The sequence below is a fragment of the Bombina bombina genome, chromosome 10 (genome assembly GCF_027579735.1).
Source record: "Bombina bombina isolate aBomBom1 chromosome 10, aBomBom1.pri, whole genome shotgun sequence".
Classification (NCBI taxonomy): domain Eukaryota; kingdom Metazoa; phylum Chordata; class Amphibia; order Anura; family Bombinatoridae; genus Bombina; species Bombina bombina.
Window position 1 is genome coordinate 161,072,624 of NC_069508.1, and position 15,966 is coordinate 161,088,589.

At 45.0% G+C, this 15,966-nt stretch overlaps 1 protein-coding gene across 2 annotated transcripts in view; it reads left to right on the top strand.

Annotated features, from left to right (window-relative positions):
- LRP8 (LDL receptor related protein 8) overlaps window positions 1-15,966 on the top strand; it is a 200,807-nt gene that overhangs the window by 69,501 nt on the left and 115,340 nt on the right. For both annotated transcript variants that reach the window (XM_053693447.1, XM_053693448.1), the window contains exons 3-4: window positions 2,757-2,885; window positions 11,961-12,089. In XM_053693447.1, the coding sequence (XP_053549422.1) occupies window positions 2,757-2,885; window positions 11,961-12,089 (258 nt within the window). The remainder of the gene's footprint in view (window positions 1-2,756; window positions 2,886-11,960; window positions 12,090-15,966) is intronic.

Here is a 15,966-nt window from a genome sequence, read left to right on the forward strand (position 1 = left end):
TCCCCCCAGCAATCACTTCTCTCTGCTAGTCCCCCCCCAGCAATCACTTCTCTCTGCTAGTCCCCCCCCAGCAATCTCTTCTCTCTGCTAGTCCCCCCCAGCAATCTCTTCTCTCTGCTAGTCCCCCCCAGCAATCTCTTCTCTCTGCTAGTCCCCCCCAGCAATCACTTCTCTCTGCTAGTCCCCCCCAGCAATCACTTCTCTCTGCTAGTCCCCCCCAGCAATCACTTCTCTCTGCTAGTCCCCCCCAGCAATCACTTCTCTCTGCTAGTCCCCCCAGCAATCACTTCTCTCTGCTAGTCGTCGTCCCCCCCCAGCAATCACTTATCTCTGGTAGTCCCCCCCCCCCCCCCGGCAATCACTACTCTCTGCTAGTCCCCCCAGCAATCACTTCTCTCTGGTAGTCCACCCCCCCCCCAGCAATCACTTATCTCTGCTAGTCCCCCCCAGCAATCACTTCTCTCTGGTAGCCCCCCCCCCCAGCAATCACTTATCTCTGCTAGTCCCCCCCCAGCAATCACTTATCTCTGCTAGTCCCCCCCCCCAGCAATCACTTATCTCTGGTAGCCCCCCCCCCCCCAGCAATCACTTATCTCTGCTAGTCTCCCCCCCCCCCAGCAATCACTTCTCTCTGCTAGTCCCCCCCCCCCAGCAATCACTTCTCTCTGCTAGTCCCCCCCCCCAGCAATCACTTCTCTCTGCTAGTCCCCCCCCCCCAGCAATCACTTCTCTCTGCTAGTCCCCCCCCAGCAATCACTTCTCTCTGCTAGTCCCCCCCCAGCAATCACTTCTCTCTGCTAGTCCCCACTCAGCAATCACTTCTCTCTGCTAGTCCCCCCCCCCAGCAATCACTTCTCTCTGCTAGTCGTCCCCCCAGCAATCACTTTACTCTGCTAGTCCCCCCCCCACTCAGCAATCACTTCTCTCTGCTAGTCCCCCCCCTGCAATCACTTCTCTCTGCTAGTCCCCCCCCCCCAGCAATCACTTCTCTCTGCTAGTCCCCCACAGCAATCACTTCTCTCTGCTAGTCCCCCCCCCCAGCAATCACTTCTCTCTGCTAGTCCCCCACAGCAATCACTTCTCTCTGCTAGTCCCCCACAGCAATCACTTCTCTCTGCCAGCCTCCCCACCAGCAATAAGGCTTTTCTGCTAGTAAGTGCAGAGAAAACAAAGGTCTGAGAAGTAGAACATGTTGTGTATATTTATTTGCAAGCTATCTACAATGTCATTGCTGTGTCTGTATCTCCATATTATGTCTATAGATTTGTGAATCCTAAATGCTTCATTGTCTCATAACTGCACATTAGTTGCATGTTATATAAATAGTGACTGACTAGTATCGCATTAGCTGCATGTTATATAAATAGTGACTGACTAGTATTGCATTAGCTGCATGTTATATAAATAGTGACTGACTAGTATTGCATTAGCTGCATGTTATATAAATAGTGACTGACTAGTATTGCATTAGCTGCATGTTATATAAATAGTGACTGACTAGTATTGCATTAGCTGCATGTTATATAAATAGTGACTGACTAGTATTGCATTAGCTGCATGTTATATAAATAGTGACTGACTAGTATTGCATTAGCTGCATGTTATATAAATAGTGACTCGCTAGTATCGCATTAGCTGCATGTTATATAAATAGTGACTCACTAGTATCGCATTAGCTGCATGTTATATAAATAGTGACTCGCTAGTATCGCATTAGCTGCATGTTATATAAATAGTGACTGACTAGTATTGCATTAGCTGCATGTTATATAAATAGTGACTGACTAGTATTGCATTAGCTGCATGTTATATAAATAGTGACTGACTAGTATTGCATTAGCTGCATGTTATATAAATAGTGACTCACTAGTATCGCATTAGCTGCATGTTATATAAATAGTGACTCACTAGTATCGCATTAGCTGCATGTTATATAAATAGTGACTCGCTAGTATCGCATTAGCTGCATGTTATATAAATAGTGACTCGCTAGTATCGCTTTAGCAGCATGTTATATAAATAGTGACTCACTAGTATCGCATTAACTGCATGTTATATAAATAGTGACTCACTAGTATCGCATTAGCTGCATGTTATATAAATAGTAACTTGCTAGTATCGCATTAGCTGCATGTTGTATAAATTGTGACTCACTAGTATCGCAAGAGAAACTCAAGTGGATACTTATTTTTGAGTATAAAGTGGATATACCAAGGGGAGCATTTTCTCTCATTCACGCCTCTAAGTTAAATCATAAAGGTTTTTTATTTGGGAGTTTAATACTATTCACCCACATATATAGTGCCCATAACATTTCTGTAATCCCATAAAGGTTTTAACACCTTGGCTGCTACAATGCATTGCATGCAAAAAGGATCCAGCCACATTTAAATGTGAAGAGGTTAAGAGATGAGAAATTGAGTATTGTAGCTTCAGTTGAGTCTTTTCTGTAACACACCTGATACAAGCCAGGGTCTCCTTGCTGTTTAATCAGATAATTCTGATAACAACGAGAGGGCACTCTGCCAAGGGTGTGTACAAACCAGAAGGCACACTTCCCCGAGTACACGCACTTCACTGCTCACTATACACAGGTTGCATGCCGCATGTTTTGGTAAAACTAGAGTTACATTTCCTTTCTGCTCAGATACATTTGTATAGGTAGCTCTCCACAATATCTCGTGTGCTACACAGCTTTACAAGACACCACTTTCATGTATCCAACACAATTTGACACAGTGTTGCTTTCATTGCAGCTAAACACACCTGTGCGGAGACAGACTTCACGTGCAACAATGGTCACTGTATCTCAGCCCGCTGGAAGTGTGACGGAGAGGAAGAGTGTCCTGATGGGAGTGACGAATCAGAGGCTACCTGCAGTGACCGTAAGCCAAACCTGACAGACTGGGATTCATTATTACTGCGCTTCTTTCCCTCTCTGTGTCTGTATGCATCCTGTCTCTTTTCCTATCACCCTGGCATAACCTCTGTGCCCTCTCCTCTGTACCTCTGCGCCCTCCTCTTTACCTCTGCACCCTCCTCTTTACCTCTGCGCCCTCCTCTTTACCTCTGCGCCCTCCTCTTTACCTCTGCGCCCTCCTCTTTACCTCTGCGCCCTCCTCTTTACCTCTGCGCCCTCCTCTTTACCTCTGCGCCCTCCTCTTTACCTCTGCGCCCTCCTCTTTACCTCTGCGCCATCCTCTTTACCTCTGCGCCCTCCTCTTTACCTCTGCGCCCTCCTCTTTACCTCTGTGCCCTCCTCTTTACCTCTGCGCCCTCCTCTTTACCTCTGCGCCCTCCTCTTTACCTCTGCGCCCTCCTCTTTACCTCTGCGCCCTCCTCTTTACCTCTGCGCCCTCCTCTTTACCTCTGCGCCCTCCTCTTTACCTCTGCGCCCTCCTCTTTACCTCTGCGCCCTCCTCTTTACCTCTGTGCCCTCCTCTGCGCCCTCCTCTTTACCTCTGCGCCCTCCTCTTTACCTCTGCGCCCTCCTCTTTACCTCTGCGCCCTCCTCTTTACCTCTGTGCCCTCCTCTTTACCTCTGTGCCCTCCTCTTTACCTCTGTGCCCTCCTCTTTACCTCTGTGCCCTCCTCTGCGCCCTCCTCTGCGCCCTCCTCTTTACCTCTGCGCCATCCTCTTTACCTCTGTGCCCTCCTCTTTACCTCTGTGCCCTCCTCTTTACCTCTGTGCCCTCCTCTTTACCTCTGTGCCCTCCTCTTTACCTCTGTGCCCTCCTCTTTACCTCTGTGCCCTCCTCTGCGCCCTCCTCTTTACCTCTGCGCCCTCCTCTTTACCTCTGTGCCCTCCTCTTTACCTCTGTGCCCTCCTCTTTACCTCTGTGCCCTCCTCTGCGCCCTCCTCTTTACCTCTGCGCCCTCCTCTTTACCTCTGCGCCCTCCTCTTTACCTCTGCGCCCTCCTCTTTACCTCTGCGCCCTCCTCTTTACCTCTGCGCCCTCCTCTTTACCTCTGCGCCCTCCTCTTTACCTCTGCGCCCTCCTCTTTACCTCTGCGCCCTCCTCTTTACCTCTGCGCCCTCCTCTTTACCTCTGCGCCCTCCTCTTTACCTCTGCGCCCTCCTCTTTACCTCTGCGCCCTCCTCTTTACCTCTGCGCCCTCCTCTTTACCTCTGCGCCCTCCTCTTTACCTCTGCGCCCTTCTCTTTACCTCTGCGCCCTTCTCTTTACCTCTGCGCCCTCCTCTTTACCTCTGCGCCCTTCTCTTTTCCCCTGTGCCCTCCTCTTTTCCCCTGCGCCCTCCTCGTTACCTCTGCGCCCTCCTCGTTACCTCTGCACCCTCCTCTTTACCTCTGCGCCCTCCTCTTTACCTCTGTGCCCTCCTCTTTACCTCTGTGCCCTCCTCTGCGCCCTCCTCTTTACCTCTGCGCCATCCTCTTTACCTCTGCGCCCTCCTCTTTACCTCTGCGCCCTCCTCTTTACCTCTGCGCCCTCCTCTTTACCTCTTCGCCCTCCTCTTTACCTCTGCGCCCTCCTCTTTACCTCTGCGCCCTCCTCTTTACCTCTGCGCCCTCCTCTTTACCTCTGCGCCCTCCTCTTTACCTCTGCGCCCTCCTCTTTACCTCTGCGCCCTCCTCTTTACCTCTGTGCCCTCCTCTTTACCTCTGTGCCCTCCTCTTTTACCTCTGTGCCCTCCTCTGTGCCCTCCTCTTTACCTCTGTGCCCTCCTCTTTACCTCTGTGCCCTCCTCTGCGCCCTCCTCTTTACCTCTGCGCCATCCTCTTTACCTCTGCGCCATCCTCTTTACCTCTGCGCCCTCCTCTTTACCTCTGCGCCCTCCTCTTTACCTCTGCGCCCTTCTCTTTACCTCTGCGCCCTCCTCTTTACCTCTGTGCCCTCCTCTTTACCTCTGCGCTCTCTCCTCTTTACCTCTGTGCCCTCTCCTCTGTGCCCTCTCCTTTTTACCTCTGTGCCCTCCTCCTCTTTACCGCTGTGCCCTCCTCCTCTTTACCGCTGTGCCCTCCTCCTCTTTACCGCTGTGCCCTCTACTCTTTACCTCTATGCCCTCCTCCTCTTTACCTCTGTACCCTCTGCTCTTCACCTCTGTGACATACTGAGCTCACCTTGGTATGTGACATACTGAGCTCACCTTGGTATGTGACATACTGAGCTCACCTTGGTATGTGACATACTGAGCTCACCTTGGTATGTGACATACTGAGCTCACCTTGGTATGTGACATACTGAGCTCACCTTGGTATGTGACATACTGAGCTCACCTGGGTACATCACACCTACCTTATGTACATGACTAAGAGCCTATTGCAGGCTTGAAACGTTGTTCCTATGATTTTTGGACCCAACTGATAAAAATAAAGGTCTTTTAAACAAGAAAGCTTGCTGGTGGCTGGAGTACTTTTCTACATATGTCCGGATAACAAAGATTTGGCAAATCTAACTCTGTGCCCCAAAATCAGGTTTGCTGTTCTCCTTTTTCTTTTTTCTGATTACCAAAATTTTAATACCAAGCTAGACTAATACCATTTGCATCATTTGAAAATCAGACACCACACTCCTATATACAGTATATATAAAAACATTTCCTAAATAACTTTATACACAGTCTAATCTCACTATTGTGTGTGAGTAGTGTAGGATATAGTTTTATTCAGTGCCTGCGATCAGGACTGTCCATATGGGGGATCTGCATAAAGAACAAAACCAATCTTTGTCTACAAATATAGAGCTAATTAACTCCCAAATCACACAGGAACAAGAAACTGCTTATTTCAGTGCCCTGATAGGAGCTGATGCAATTAGTGCAGTGCATATTCATTATGACACCTAATGGGGCCCACTCAGCAGACAGGAGAAGTGGGTTTCCTTAGGATTTGTGTTGTACACAGTCTCTCCCCGGGTCAACAGCATCAATAACATAATCATTATATTGTGTATTTGTTACCTGCATTATATGTATCTGTTTAATATAAAGTGTGTGGTGTCACTAGTTATATGTATCTGTTTAATATAAAGTGTAAAGTGTGTGGTGTCACTAGTTATATGTATCTGTTTAATATAAAGTGTAAAGTGTGTGGTGTCACTAGTTATATGTATCTGTTTAATATAAAGTGTAAAGTGTGTGTTGTCACTATATTAAACAGATACATATAACTAAAGTGTAAAGTGTGTGGTGTCACTAGTTATATGTATCTGTTTAATATAAAGTTTAAAGTGTGTAGTGTCACTAGTTATATGTATCTGTTTAATATAAAGTGTAAAGTGTGTAGTGTCACTAGTTATATGTATCTGTTTAATATAAAGTGTAAAGTGTGTAGTGTCACTAGTTATATGTATCTGTTTAATATAAAGTTTAAAGTGTGTAGTGTCACTAGTTATATGTATCTGTTTAATGTAAAGTGTAAAGTGTGTGGTGTCACTAGTTATATGTATCTGTTTAATATAAAGTGTAAAGTGTGTAGTGTCACTAGTTATATGTATCTGTTTATTGTAAAGTGTAAAGTGTGTAGTGTCACTAGTTATATGTATCTGTTTAATATAAAGTGTAAAGTGTGTAGTGTCACTAGTTATATGTATGTATCTGTTTAATATAAAGTGTAAAGTGTGTAGTGTCACTAGTTATATGTATCTGTTTAATATAAAGTGTGTAGTGTCACTAGTTATATGTATCTGTTTAATATAAAGTGTAAAGTGTGTAGTGTCACTAGTTATATGTATCTGTTTAATGTAAAGTGTGTAGTGTCACTAGTTATATGTATCTGTTTAATATAAAGTGTAAAGTGTGTAGTGTCACTAGTTATATGTATCTGTTTAATATAAAGTGTAAAGTGTGTAGTGTCACTAGTTATATGTATCTGTTTAATATAAAGTGTAAAGTGTGTAGTGTCACTAGTTATATGTATCTGTTTAATATAAAGTGTAAAGTGTGTAGTGTCACTAGTTATATGTATCTGTTTAATATAAAGTGTAAAGTGTGTAATGTCACTAGTTATATGTATCTGTTTAATATAAAGTGTAAAGTGTGTAGTGTCACTAGTTATATGTATCTGTTTAATATAAAGTGTAAAGTGTGTAGTGTCACTAGTTATATGTATCTGTTTAATATAAAGTGTAAAGTGTGTGGTGTCACTAGTTATATGTATCTGTTTAATATAAAGTGTAAAGTGTGTGGTGTCACTAGTTATATGTATCTGTTTAATATAAAGTGTAAAGTGTGTGGTGTCACTAGTTATATGTATCTGTTTAATATAAAGTGTAAAGTGTGTGTTGTCACTATATTAAACAGATACATATAACTAAAGTGTAAAGTGTGTGGTGTCACTAGTTATATGTATCTGTTTAATATAAAGTTTAAAGTGTGTAGTGTCACTAGTTATATGTATCTGTTTAATATAAAGTGTAAAGTGTGTAGTGTCACTAGTTATATGTATCTGTTTAATATAAAGTGTAAAGTGTGTAGTGTCACTAGTTATATGTATCTGTTTAATATAAAGTTTAAAGTGTGTAGTGTCACTAGTTATATGTATCTGTTTAATGTAAAGTGTAAAGTGTGTGGTGTCACTAGTTATATGTATCTGTTTAATATAAAGTGTAAAGTGTGTAGTGTCACTAGTTATATGTATCTGTTTATTGTAAAGTGTGTAGTGTCACTAGTTATATGTATCTGTTTAATATAAAGTGTAAAGTGTGTAGTGTCACTAGTTATATGTATGTATCTGTTTAATATAAAGTGTAAAGTGTGTAGTGTCACTAGTTATATGTATCTGTTTAATATAAAGTGTAAAGTGTGTAGTGTCACTAGTTATATGTATGTATCTGTTTAATATAAAGTGTAAAGTGTGTAGTGTCACTAGTTATATGTATCTGTTTAATATAAAGTGTAAAGTGTGTAGTGTCACTAGTTATATGTATCTGTTTAATATAAAGTGTAAAGTGTGTAGTGTCACTAGTTATATGTATCTGTTTAATATAAAGTGTAAAGTGTGTAGTGTCACTAGTTATATGTATCTGTTTAATATAAAGTGTAAAGTGTGTAGTGTCACTAGTTATATGTATCTGTTTAATATAAAGTGTAAAGTGTGTAGTGTCACTAGTTATATGTATCTGTTTAATATAAAGTGTAAAGTGTGTAGTGTCACTAGTTATATGTATCTGTTTAATATAAAGTGTAAAGTGTGTGGTGTCACTAGTTATATGTACTTTGGTGAGTGCTGTCTCTCCTTGTTGTCTCTATATAACACCTGTAATGTCTCTGCCCTGACTCCCATTACACTTTCCCCCTTCTCTCTCTGATGTATTCTATCTCTCTGTCTCTCCCCCTGTCTATCTCTCTGTCTCTCCCCCTGTCTATCTCTGTCTCTATCTCTCCCCCTGTCTATCTCTGTCTCTATCTCTCCCCCTGTCTATCTCTGTCTCTATCTCTCCCCCCTGTCTATCTCTCTGTCTCTCCCCCTGTCTCTCTCTCTGTCTCTCCCCCTGTCTATCTCTGTCTCTATCTCTCCCCGTCTATCTCTCTGTCTCTATCTCTCCCCCTGTCTATCTCTCTATCTCTCCCCCTGTCTATCTCTCCCCCTGTCTATCTCTCTGTCTATCTCTGTCTCTATCTCTCCCCCTGTCTCTATCTCTCCCCCCTGTCTATCTCTCTGTCTCTCCCCCTGTCTCTCTCTCTGTCTCTGCCCCTGTCTATCTCTGTCTCTCTCTCTCCCCGTCTATCTCTCCCCCTGTCTATCTCTCCCCCTGTCTATCTCTCTATCTCTCCCCCTGTCTATCTCTCCCCCTGTCTATCTCTCTATCTCTCCCCCTGTCTATCTCTCCCCCTGTCTATCTCTCTGTCTATCTCTGTCTCTATCTCTCCCCCTGTCTCTGTCTCTCCCCCTGTCTCTCTCTCTGTCTCTGCCCCTGTCTATCTCTGTCTCTCTCTCTCCCCCTGTCTATCTCTCCCCCTGTCTATCTCTCCCCTGTCTATCTCTCTGTCTATCTCTGTCTCTATCTCTCCCCCTGTCTCTATCTCTCCCCCTATCTGTCTCTCCCCCCTGTCTATCTCTCTGTCTCTATCTCTCCCCCCTGTCTATCTCTCTGTCTCTATCTCTCCCCCTCTCTATCTCTCTCCCCCTGTCTATCTCTGTGTCTATCTCTCTCCCCCTGTCTATCTCTCTGTCTCACCCCCTGTCTCTCTCTCTGTTTCTATCTGTCCCCCTGTCTATCTCTGTCTCTATCTCTCCCCCCGGTCTATCTCTGTCTCTATCTCTCCCCCCTGTCTATCTCTGTCTCTATCTCTCCCCCCTGTCTATCTCTCTGTCTCTCCCCCTGTCTATCTCTCTGTCTCTCCCCCTGCCTATCTCTCTGTCTCTATATCTCCCCCTGTCTATCTCTCTGTCTCTCCCCCTGTCTATCTCTGTCTCTATCTCTCCCCGGTCTATCTCTCTGTCTCTCCCCCTGTCTATCTCTGTCTCTATCTCTCCCCCTGTCTGTCTCTCCCCCTGTCTATCTCTCCCCCTGTCTATCTCTCTATCTCTCCCCCTGTCTATCTCTCCCCCTGTCTATCTCTCTGTCTCTATCTCTCCCTCTATCTCTCCCCCTGTCTCTGTCTCTCCCCCTGTCTCTCTCTCTGTCTCTGCCCCTGTCTATCTCTGTCTCTCTCTCTCCCCCTGTCTATCTCTCCCCCTGTCTATCTCTCCCCCTGTCTATCTCTCTATCTCTCCCCCTGTCTATCTCTCCCCCTGTCTATCTCTCTGTCTATCTCTGTCTCTATCTCTCCCCCTGTCTCTATCTCTCCCCCTATCTGTCTCTCCCCCCTGTCTATCTCTCTGTCTCTATCTCTCCCCCTCTCTATCTCTCTCCCCCTGTCTATCTCTGTGTCTATCTCTCTCCCCCTGTCTATCTCTCTGTCTCACCCCCTGTCTCTCTCTCTGTTTCTATCTGTCCCCCTGTCTATCTCTGTCTCTATCTCTCCCCCCTGTCTATCTCTGTCTCTATCTCTCCCCCCTGTCTATCTCTGTCTCTATCTCTCCCCCCTGTCTATCTCTCTGTCTCTCCCCCTGTCTATCTCTCTGTCTCTCCCCCTGCCTATCTCTCTGTCTCTATATCTCCCCCTGTCTATCTCTCTGTCTCTCCCCCTGTCTATCTCTGTCTCTATCTCTCCCCGGTCTATCTCTCTGTCTCTCCCCCTGTCTATCTCTGTCTCTATCTCTCCCCCTGTCTATCTCTCTGTCTATCTCTGTCTCTATCTCTCCCCCTGTCTATCTCTGTCTCTATCTCTCCCCCCTGTCTATCTCTCTGTCTCTCCCCCTGTCTATCTCTCTGTCTCTCCCCCTGCCTATCTCTCTGTCTCTATCTCCCCCTGTCTATCTCTCTGTCTCTCCCCCTGTCTATCTCTGTCTCTATCTCTCCCCGGTCTATCTCTCTGTCTCTCCCCCTGTCTATCTCTGTCTCTATCTCTCCCGCTGTCTATCTCTCTGTCTATCTCTGTCTCTATCTCTCCCCCTGTCTATCTCTGTCTCTATCTCTCCCCCCTGTCTATCTCTCTGTCTCTCCCCCTGTCTCTCTCTCTGTCTCTCCCCCTGTCTATCTCTGTCTCTATCTCTCCCCCCTGTCTATCTCTCTGTCTCTCCCCGTCTATCTCTCTGTCTCTATCTCTCCCCCTGTCTATCTCTCTATCTCTCCCCCTGTCTATCTCTCTGTCTATCTCTGTCTCTATCTCTCCCCCCTGTCTATCTCTCTGTCTCTCCCCCTGTCTCTCTCTCTCTCTCTGTCTCTCCCCCTGTCTGTCTCTATCTCTCCCCCCTGTCTATCTCTCTGTCTCTCCCCCTGTCTCTCTCTCTGTCTCTCCCCCTGTCTATCTCTGTCTCTATCTCTCCCCGTCTATCTCTCTGTCTCTATTTCTCCCCCTGTCTATCTCTCCCCTGTCTATCTCTCTATCTCTCCCCCTGTCTATCTCTCCCCCTGTCTATCTCTGTCTCTATCTCTCCCCCTGTCTCTATCTCTCCCCCTGTCTGTCTCTCCCCCCTGTCTATCTCTCTGTCTCTATCTCTCCCCCTCTCTATCTCTCTCCCCTGTCTATCTCTCTGTCTCTATCTCTCCCCTGTCTCTCTCTCTCTCTCTCTCTCTCTCCCTGTCTATCTCTCTGTCTCTCCCCCTGTCTATCTCTCTATTTCTGTGTCTCCCCCTGTCTCTCCCCCTGTCTCTCTCTCCCCCTGTCTCTCTCTCCCCATGTCTCTCTCTCCCCATGTCTCTCCCTGTCTCTGTCTCTCTCTCTCTCCCCCTGTATCTCTCTCTGTCTCTCTCTCCCCCTGTCTCTCTCCCTGTCTCTCCCCCTGTCTATCTCTCTGTCTCTCTCTCCCCCTGTCTCTCTCTCTGTCTCTCCCCCTGTCTATCTCTGTCTCTATCTCTCCCCCTGTCTCTATCTCTCCCCCTGTCTGTCTCTCCCCCCTGTCTATCTCTCTGTCTCTATCTCTCCCCCTCTCTATCTCTCTCCCCTGTCTATCTCTCTGTCTCTATCTCTCCCCTGTCTCTCTCTCTCTCTCTCTCTCTCTCTCTCTCTCTCTCCCTGTCTATCTCTCTGTCTCTCCCCCTGTCTATCTCTCTATTTCTGTGTCTCCCCCTGTCTCTCCCCCTGTCTCTCTCTCCCCCTGTCTCTCTCTCCCCCTGTCTCTCTCTCCCCATGTCTCTCTCTCCCCATGTCTCTCCCTGTCTCTGTCTCTCTCTCTCTCCCCCTGTATCTCTCTCTGTCTCTCTCTCCCCCTGTCTCTCTCTCTGTCTCTCCCCCTGTCTATCTCTCTGTCTCTATCTTTGTCTCTCTTCCCCTCAAACTGTCCCGCTTCCGCTGTTTCTCTCCTCCACATGTTTCCCCCCACCCCGTCTGCCTCCCTCTACTTCTATCCTTCTTTCTCCCTGTCTCTCTCTCCCCTGTCGCTCTCTGTGTGCATTTGCGCACATCACATTAAACTAGTGGTTGATGGAGCGCTAATATGATGTTGTTTTTTTTAGCAAAGCACGTGTGTGCAGAGGGGAAGTTCAGCTGTGGAGCATCGACCAGTAAATGTATCCCAGCATCTTGGCGCTGTGATGGAGAGCGGGACTGTGAGAATGGCATGGATGAGCTGGACTGTCCCAATGGTAATTGTGCCACTTGTATACACCAGTGCTCTAGTCAAAGGGAGGAGCTATTACACCTACTCCTAGAAGGCGGTACAGGGGTTTTTAAACACCATGACTGATTTAAATATTTTGCTATTTATTGTGCTTTACCCATGTAAGACACAGGATTCTCACCAGTGTGCTAACTTCAGTATATAAATCCAAAGGGGAAAAACATATTCCTCTACTCCTAGAATAAACCATACCACCAGCTATGTAAGGTTAGACAGTAACAAATTGTCACCACTTCACAAACATTAGACGACTCCCAAGGGTCTCCTGCTGCATTATTTTGTCCCTGTCCTTGTGACAGGTAGGTGGGCACAGAAACACCTGTTTGTAAATCATAATCTGACTGGTAGGTTTATGCCCCGCCTCCTTTTTTTCTTTACTCCTTGAAAAAAGACTGCTTATTTTTTAAAGAAGATGATAATCTTGTTTTTTTTTGTTTTTCTTTCAAAAATGATATTTGTTACCCCCTTTACAAGAAATGAGACTGAATTGGTATCATACATTGTATTTGTCTCATGCATATGCTGGGGATAAAGGGCACAGAATGGATGCACCATGACGTCTATCTCTGTCTCTTCCTCTGTCTATCTCTTCATCTCTATGTAATCTGCTAGTTCATATTTGGCTCTTCGGGTAGATCTGCCTATTGGACACAGCTGCACTACACTGTATATTGCTTATTTTATTCAAAGAAATAACAAGTGACTGTTTCACCACCTTTATATAGATGAACATTTTACCGCAGTTTAAGGAGAAATTAAACATGAGCAACAGGGGAATAATATATTTTTGTTTTTTTAAATGTATTGATTGCAGAGATAAGCGGTGTGATTGTGTGCACTTTGTATGTGAGTGTGCAAACTCACACTCACTGCACATGTGCACAGTCTGACTGTGTTTCCCTCGTTTGTGTCTGTAGCATCCCAGAGCACTGGGTTTCAGTTTAATGTTTGGTAGTATTGTGATATTGACAGGACAGTTTCTGGCAGTGCTGGTATTTGTCTAATGTACAGTCGTATGCATGATTTTCATTTATAAATAATTTGGTGTTTGGATCAGTAATTTCATTTTGATCTATCAAATAACTGAAGGACACAGTAATATTTCAGTAGTGAAATTAAGTTTTTATTGGATTAACAGAAAATGTGCAATATGCATCAAAACAAAATTAGAGAGGTGCATACATTTGGGCACCCTTGTTATTTTGTTGATTTGAATACCTGTAACTACCTTGTATCTGTACATCTGACTGTATAATGCGTGTGATCAGGTGTCACTTGTGTCTGTACATCTGACTGTATAATGCGTGTGATCAGGTGTCACTTGTGTCTGTACATCTGACTGTATAATGCTTGTGATCAGGTGTCACTTGTGTCTGTACATCTGACTGTATAATGCTTGTGATCAGGTGTCGCTTGTGTCTGTACATCTGACTGTATAATGCGTGTGATCAGGTGTCACTTGTGTCTGTACATCTGACTGTATAATGCTTGTGATCAGGTGTCACTTGTGTCTGTACATCTGACTGTATAATGCTTGTGATCAGGTGTCGCTTGTGTCTGTACATCTGACTGTATAATGCTTGTGATCAGGTGTCACTTGTGTCTGTACATCTGACTGTATAATGCTTGTGATCAGGTGTCACTTGTGTCTACATCTGACTGTATAATGCTTGTGATCAGGTGTCACTTGTGTCTGTACATCTGACTGTAGAATACTTGTGATCAGGTGTCACTTGTGTCTGTACATCTGACTGTATAATGCGTGTGATCAGGTGTCACTTGTGTCTGTACATCTGACTGTAGAATACTTGTGATCAGGTGTCACTTGTGTCTGTACATCTGACTGTATAATGCTTGTGATCAGGTGTCGCTTGTGTCTGTACATCTGACTGTATAATGCTTGTGATCAGGTGTCACTTGTGTCTGTACATCTGACTGTATAATGCGTGTGATTAGGTGTCACTTGTGTCTGTACATCTGACTGTATAATGCGTGTGATCAGGTGTCACTTGTGTCTGTACATCTGACTGTATAATGCTTGTGATCAGGTGTCACTTGTGTCTGTACATCTGACTGTATAATGCGTGTGATCAGGTGTCACTTGTGTCTGTACATCTGACTGTATAATGCTTGTGATCAGGTGTCACTTGTGTCTGTACATCTGACTGTATAATGCGTGTGATCAGGTGTCACTTGTGTCTGTACATCTGACTGTATAATGCTTGTGATCAGGTGTCACTTGTGTCTGTACATCTGACTGTATAATGCGTGTGATCAGGTGTCACTTGTGTCTGTACATCTGACTGTATAATGCTTGTGATCAGGTGTCGCTTGTGTCTGTACATCTGACTGTATAATGCGTGTGATCAGGTGTCACTTGTGTCTGTACATCTGACTGTATAATGCTTGTGATCAGGTGTCACTTGTGTCTGTACATCTGACTGTATAATGCTTGTGATCAGGTGTCACTTGTGTCTGTACATCTGACTGTATAATGCGTGTTATTAGGTGTCACTTGTGTCTGTACATCTGACTGTATAATGCGTGTGATCAGGTGTCACTTGTGTCTGTACATCTGACTGTATAATGCTTGTGATCGGGTGTCACTTGTGTCTGTACATCTGACTGTATAATGCGTGTGATCAGGTGTTTGCTTGTGTCTGTACATCTGACTGTATAATGCTTGTGATCAGGTGTCACTTGTGTCTGTACATCTGACTGTATAATGCGTGTGAACAGGTGTCACTTGTGTCTGTACATCTGACTGTATAATGCGTGTGATCAGGTGTCGCTTGTGTCTGTACATCTGACTGTATAATGCGTGTGATCAGGTGTCACTGGTGTCTGTACATCTGACTGTATAATGCTTGTGATCAGGTGTCACTTGTGTCTGTACATCTGACTGTATAATGCTTGTGATCAGGTGTCACTTGTGTCTGTACATCTGACTGTTTAATGCTTGTGATCAGGTGTCACTTGTGTCTGTACATCTGACTGTATAATGCTTGTGATCAGGTGTCGCTTGTGTCTGTACATCTGACTGTATAATGCTTGTGATCAGGTGTCACTTGTGTCTGTACATCTGACTGTATAATGCTTGTGATCAGGTGTCGCTTGTGTCTGTACATCTGACTGTATAATGCTTGTGATCAGGTGTCACTTGTGTCTGTACATCTGACTGTATAATGCTTGTGATCAGGTGTCACTTGTGTCTGTACATCTGACTGTATAATGCTTGTGATCAGGTGTCACTTGTGTCTGTACATCTGACTGTATAATGCGTGTGATCAGGTGTCGCTTGTGTCTGTACATCTGACTGTATAATGCTTGTGATCAGGTGTCACTTGTGTCTGTACATCTGACTGTATAATGCGTGTGATCAGGTGTCACTTGTGTCTGTACATCTGACTGTATAATGCTTGTGATCAGGTGTCACTTGTGTCTGTACATCTGACTGTATAATGCTTGTGATCAGGTGTCGCTTGTGTCTGTACATCTGACTGTATAATGCTTGTGATCAGGTGTCGCTTGTGTCTGTACATCTGACTGTATAATGTGTGTGATCAGGTGTCGCTTGTGCCTGTACATCTGACTGTATAATGCTTGTGATCAGGTGTCGCTTGTGTCTGTACATCTGACTGTATAATGCTTGTGATCAGGTGTCGCTTGTGTCTGTACATCTGACTGTATAATGCTTGTGATCAGGTGTCGCTTGTGTCTGTACATCTGACTGTATAATGCTTGTGATCAGGTGTCACTGGTGTCTGTACATCTGACTGTATAATGCTTGTGATCAGGTGTCGCTTGTGTCTGTACATCTGACTGTATAATGCTTGTGATCA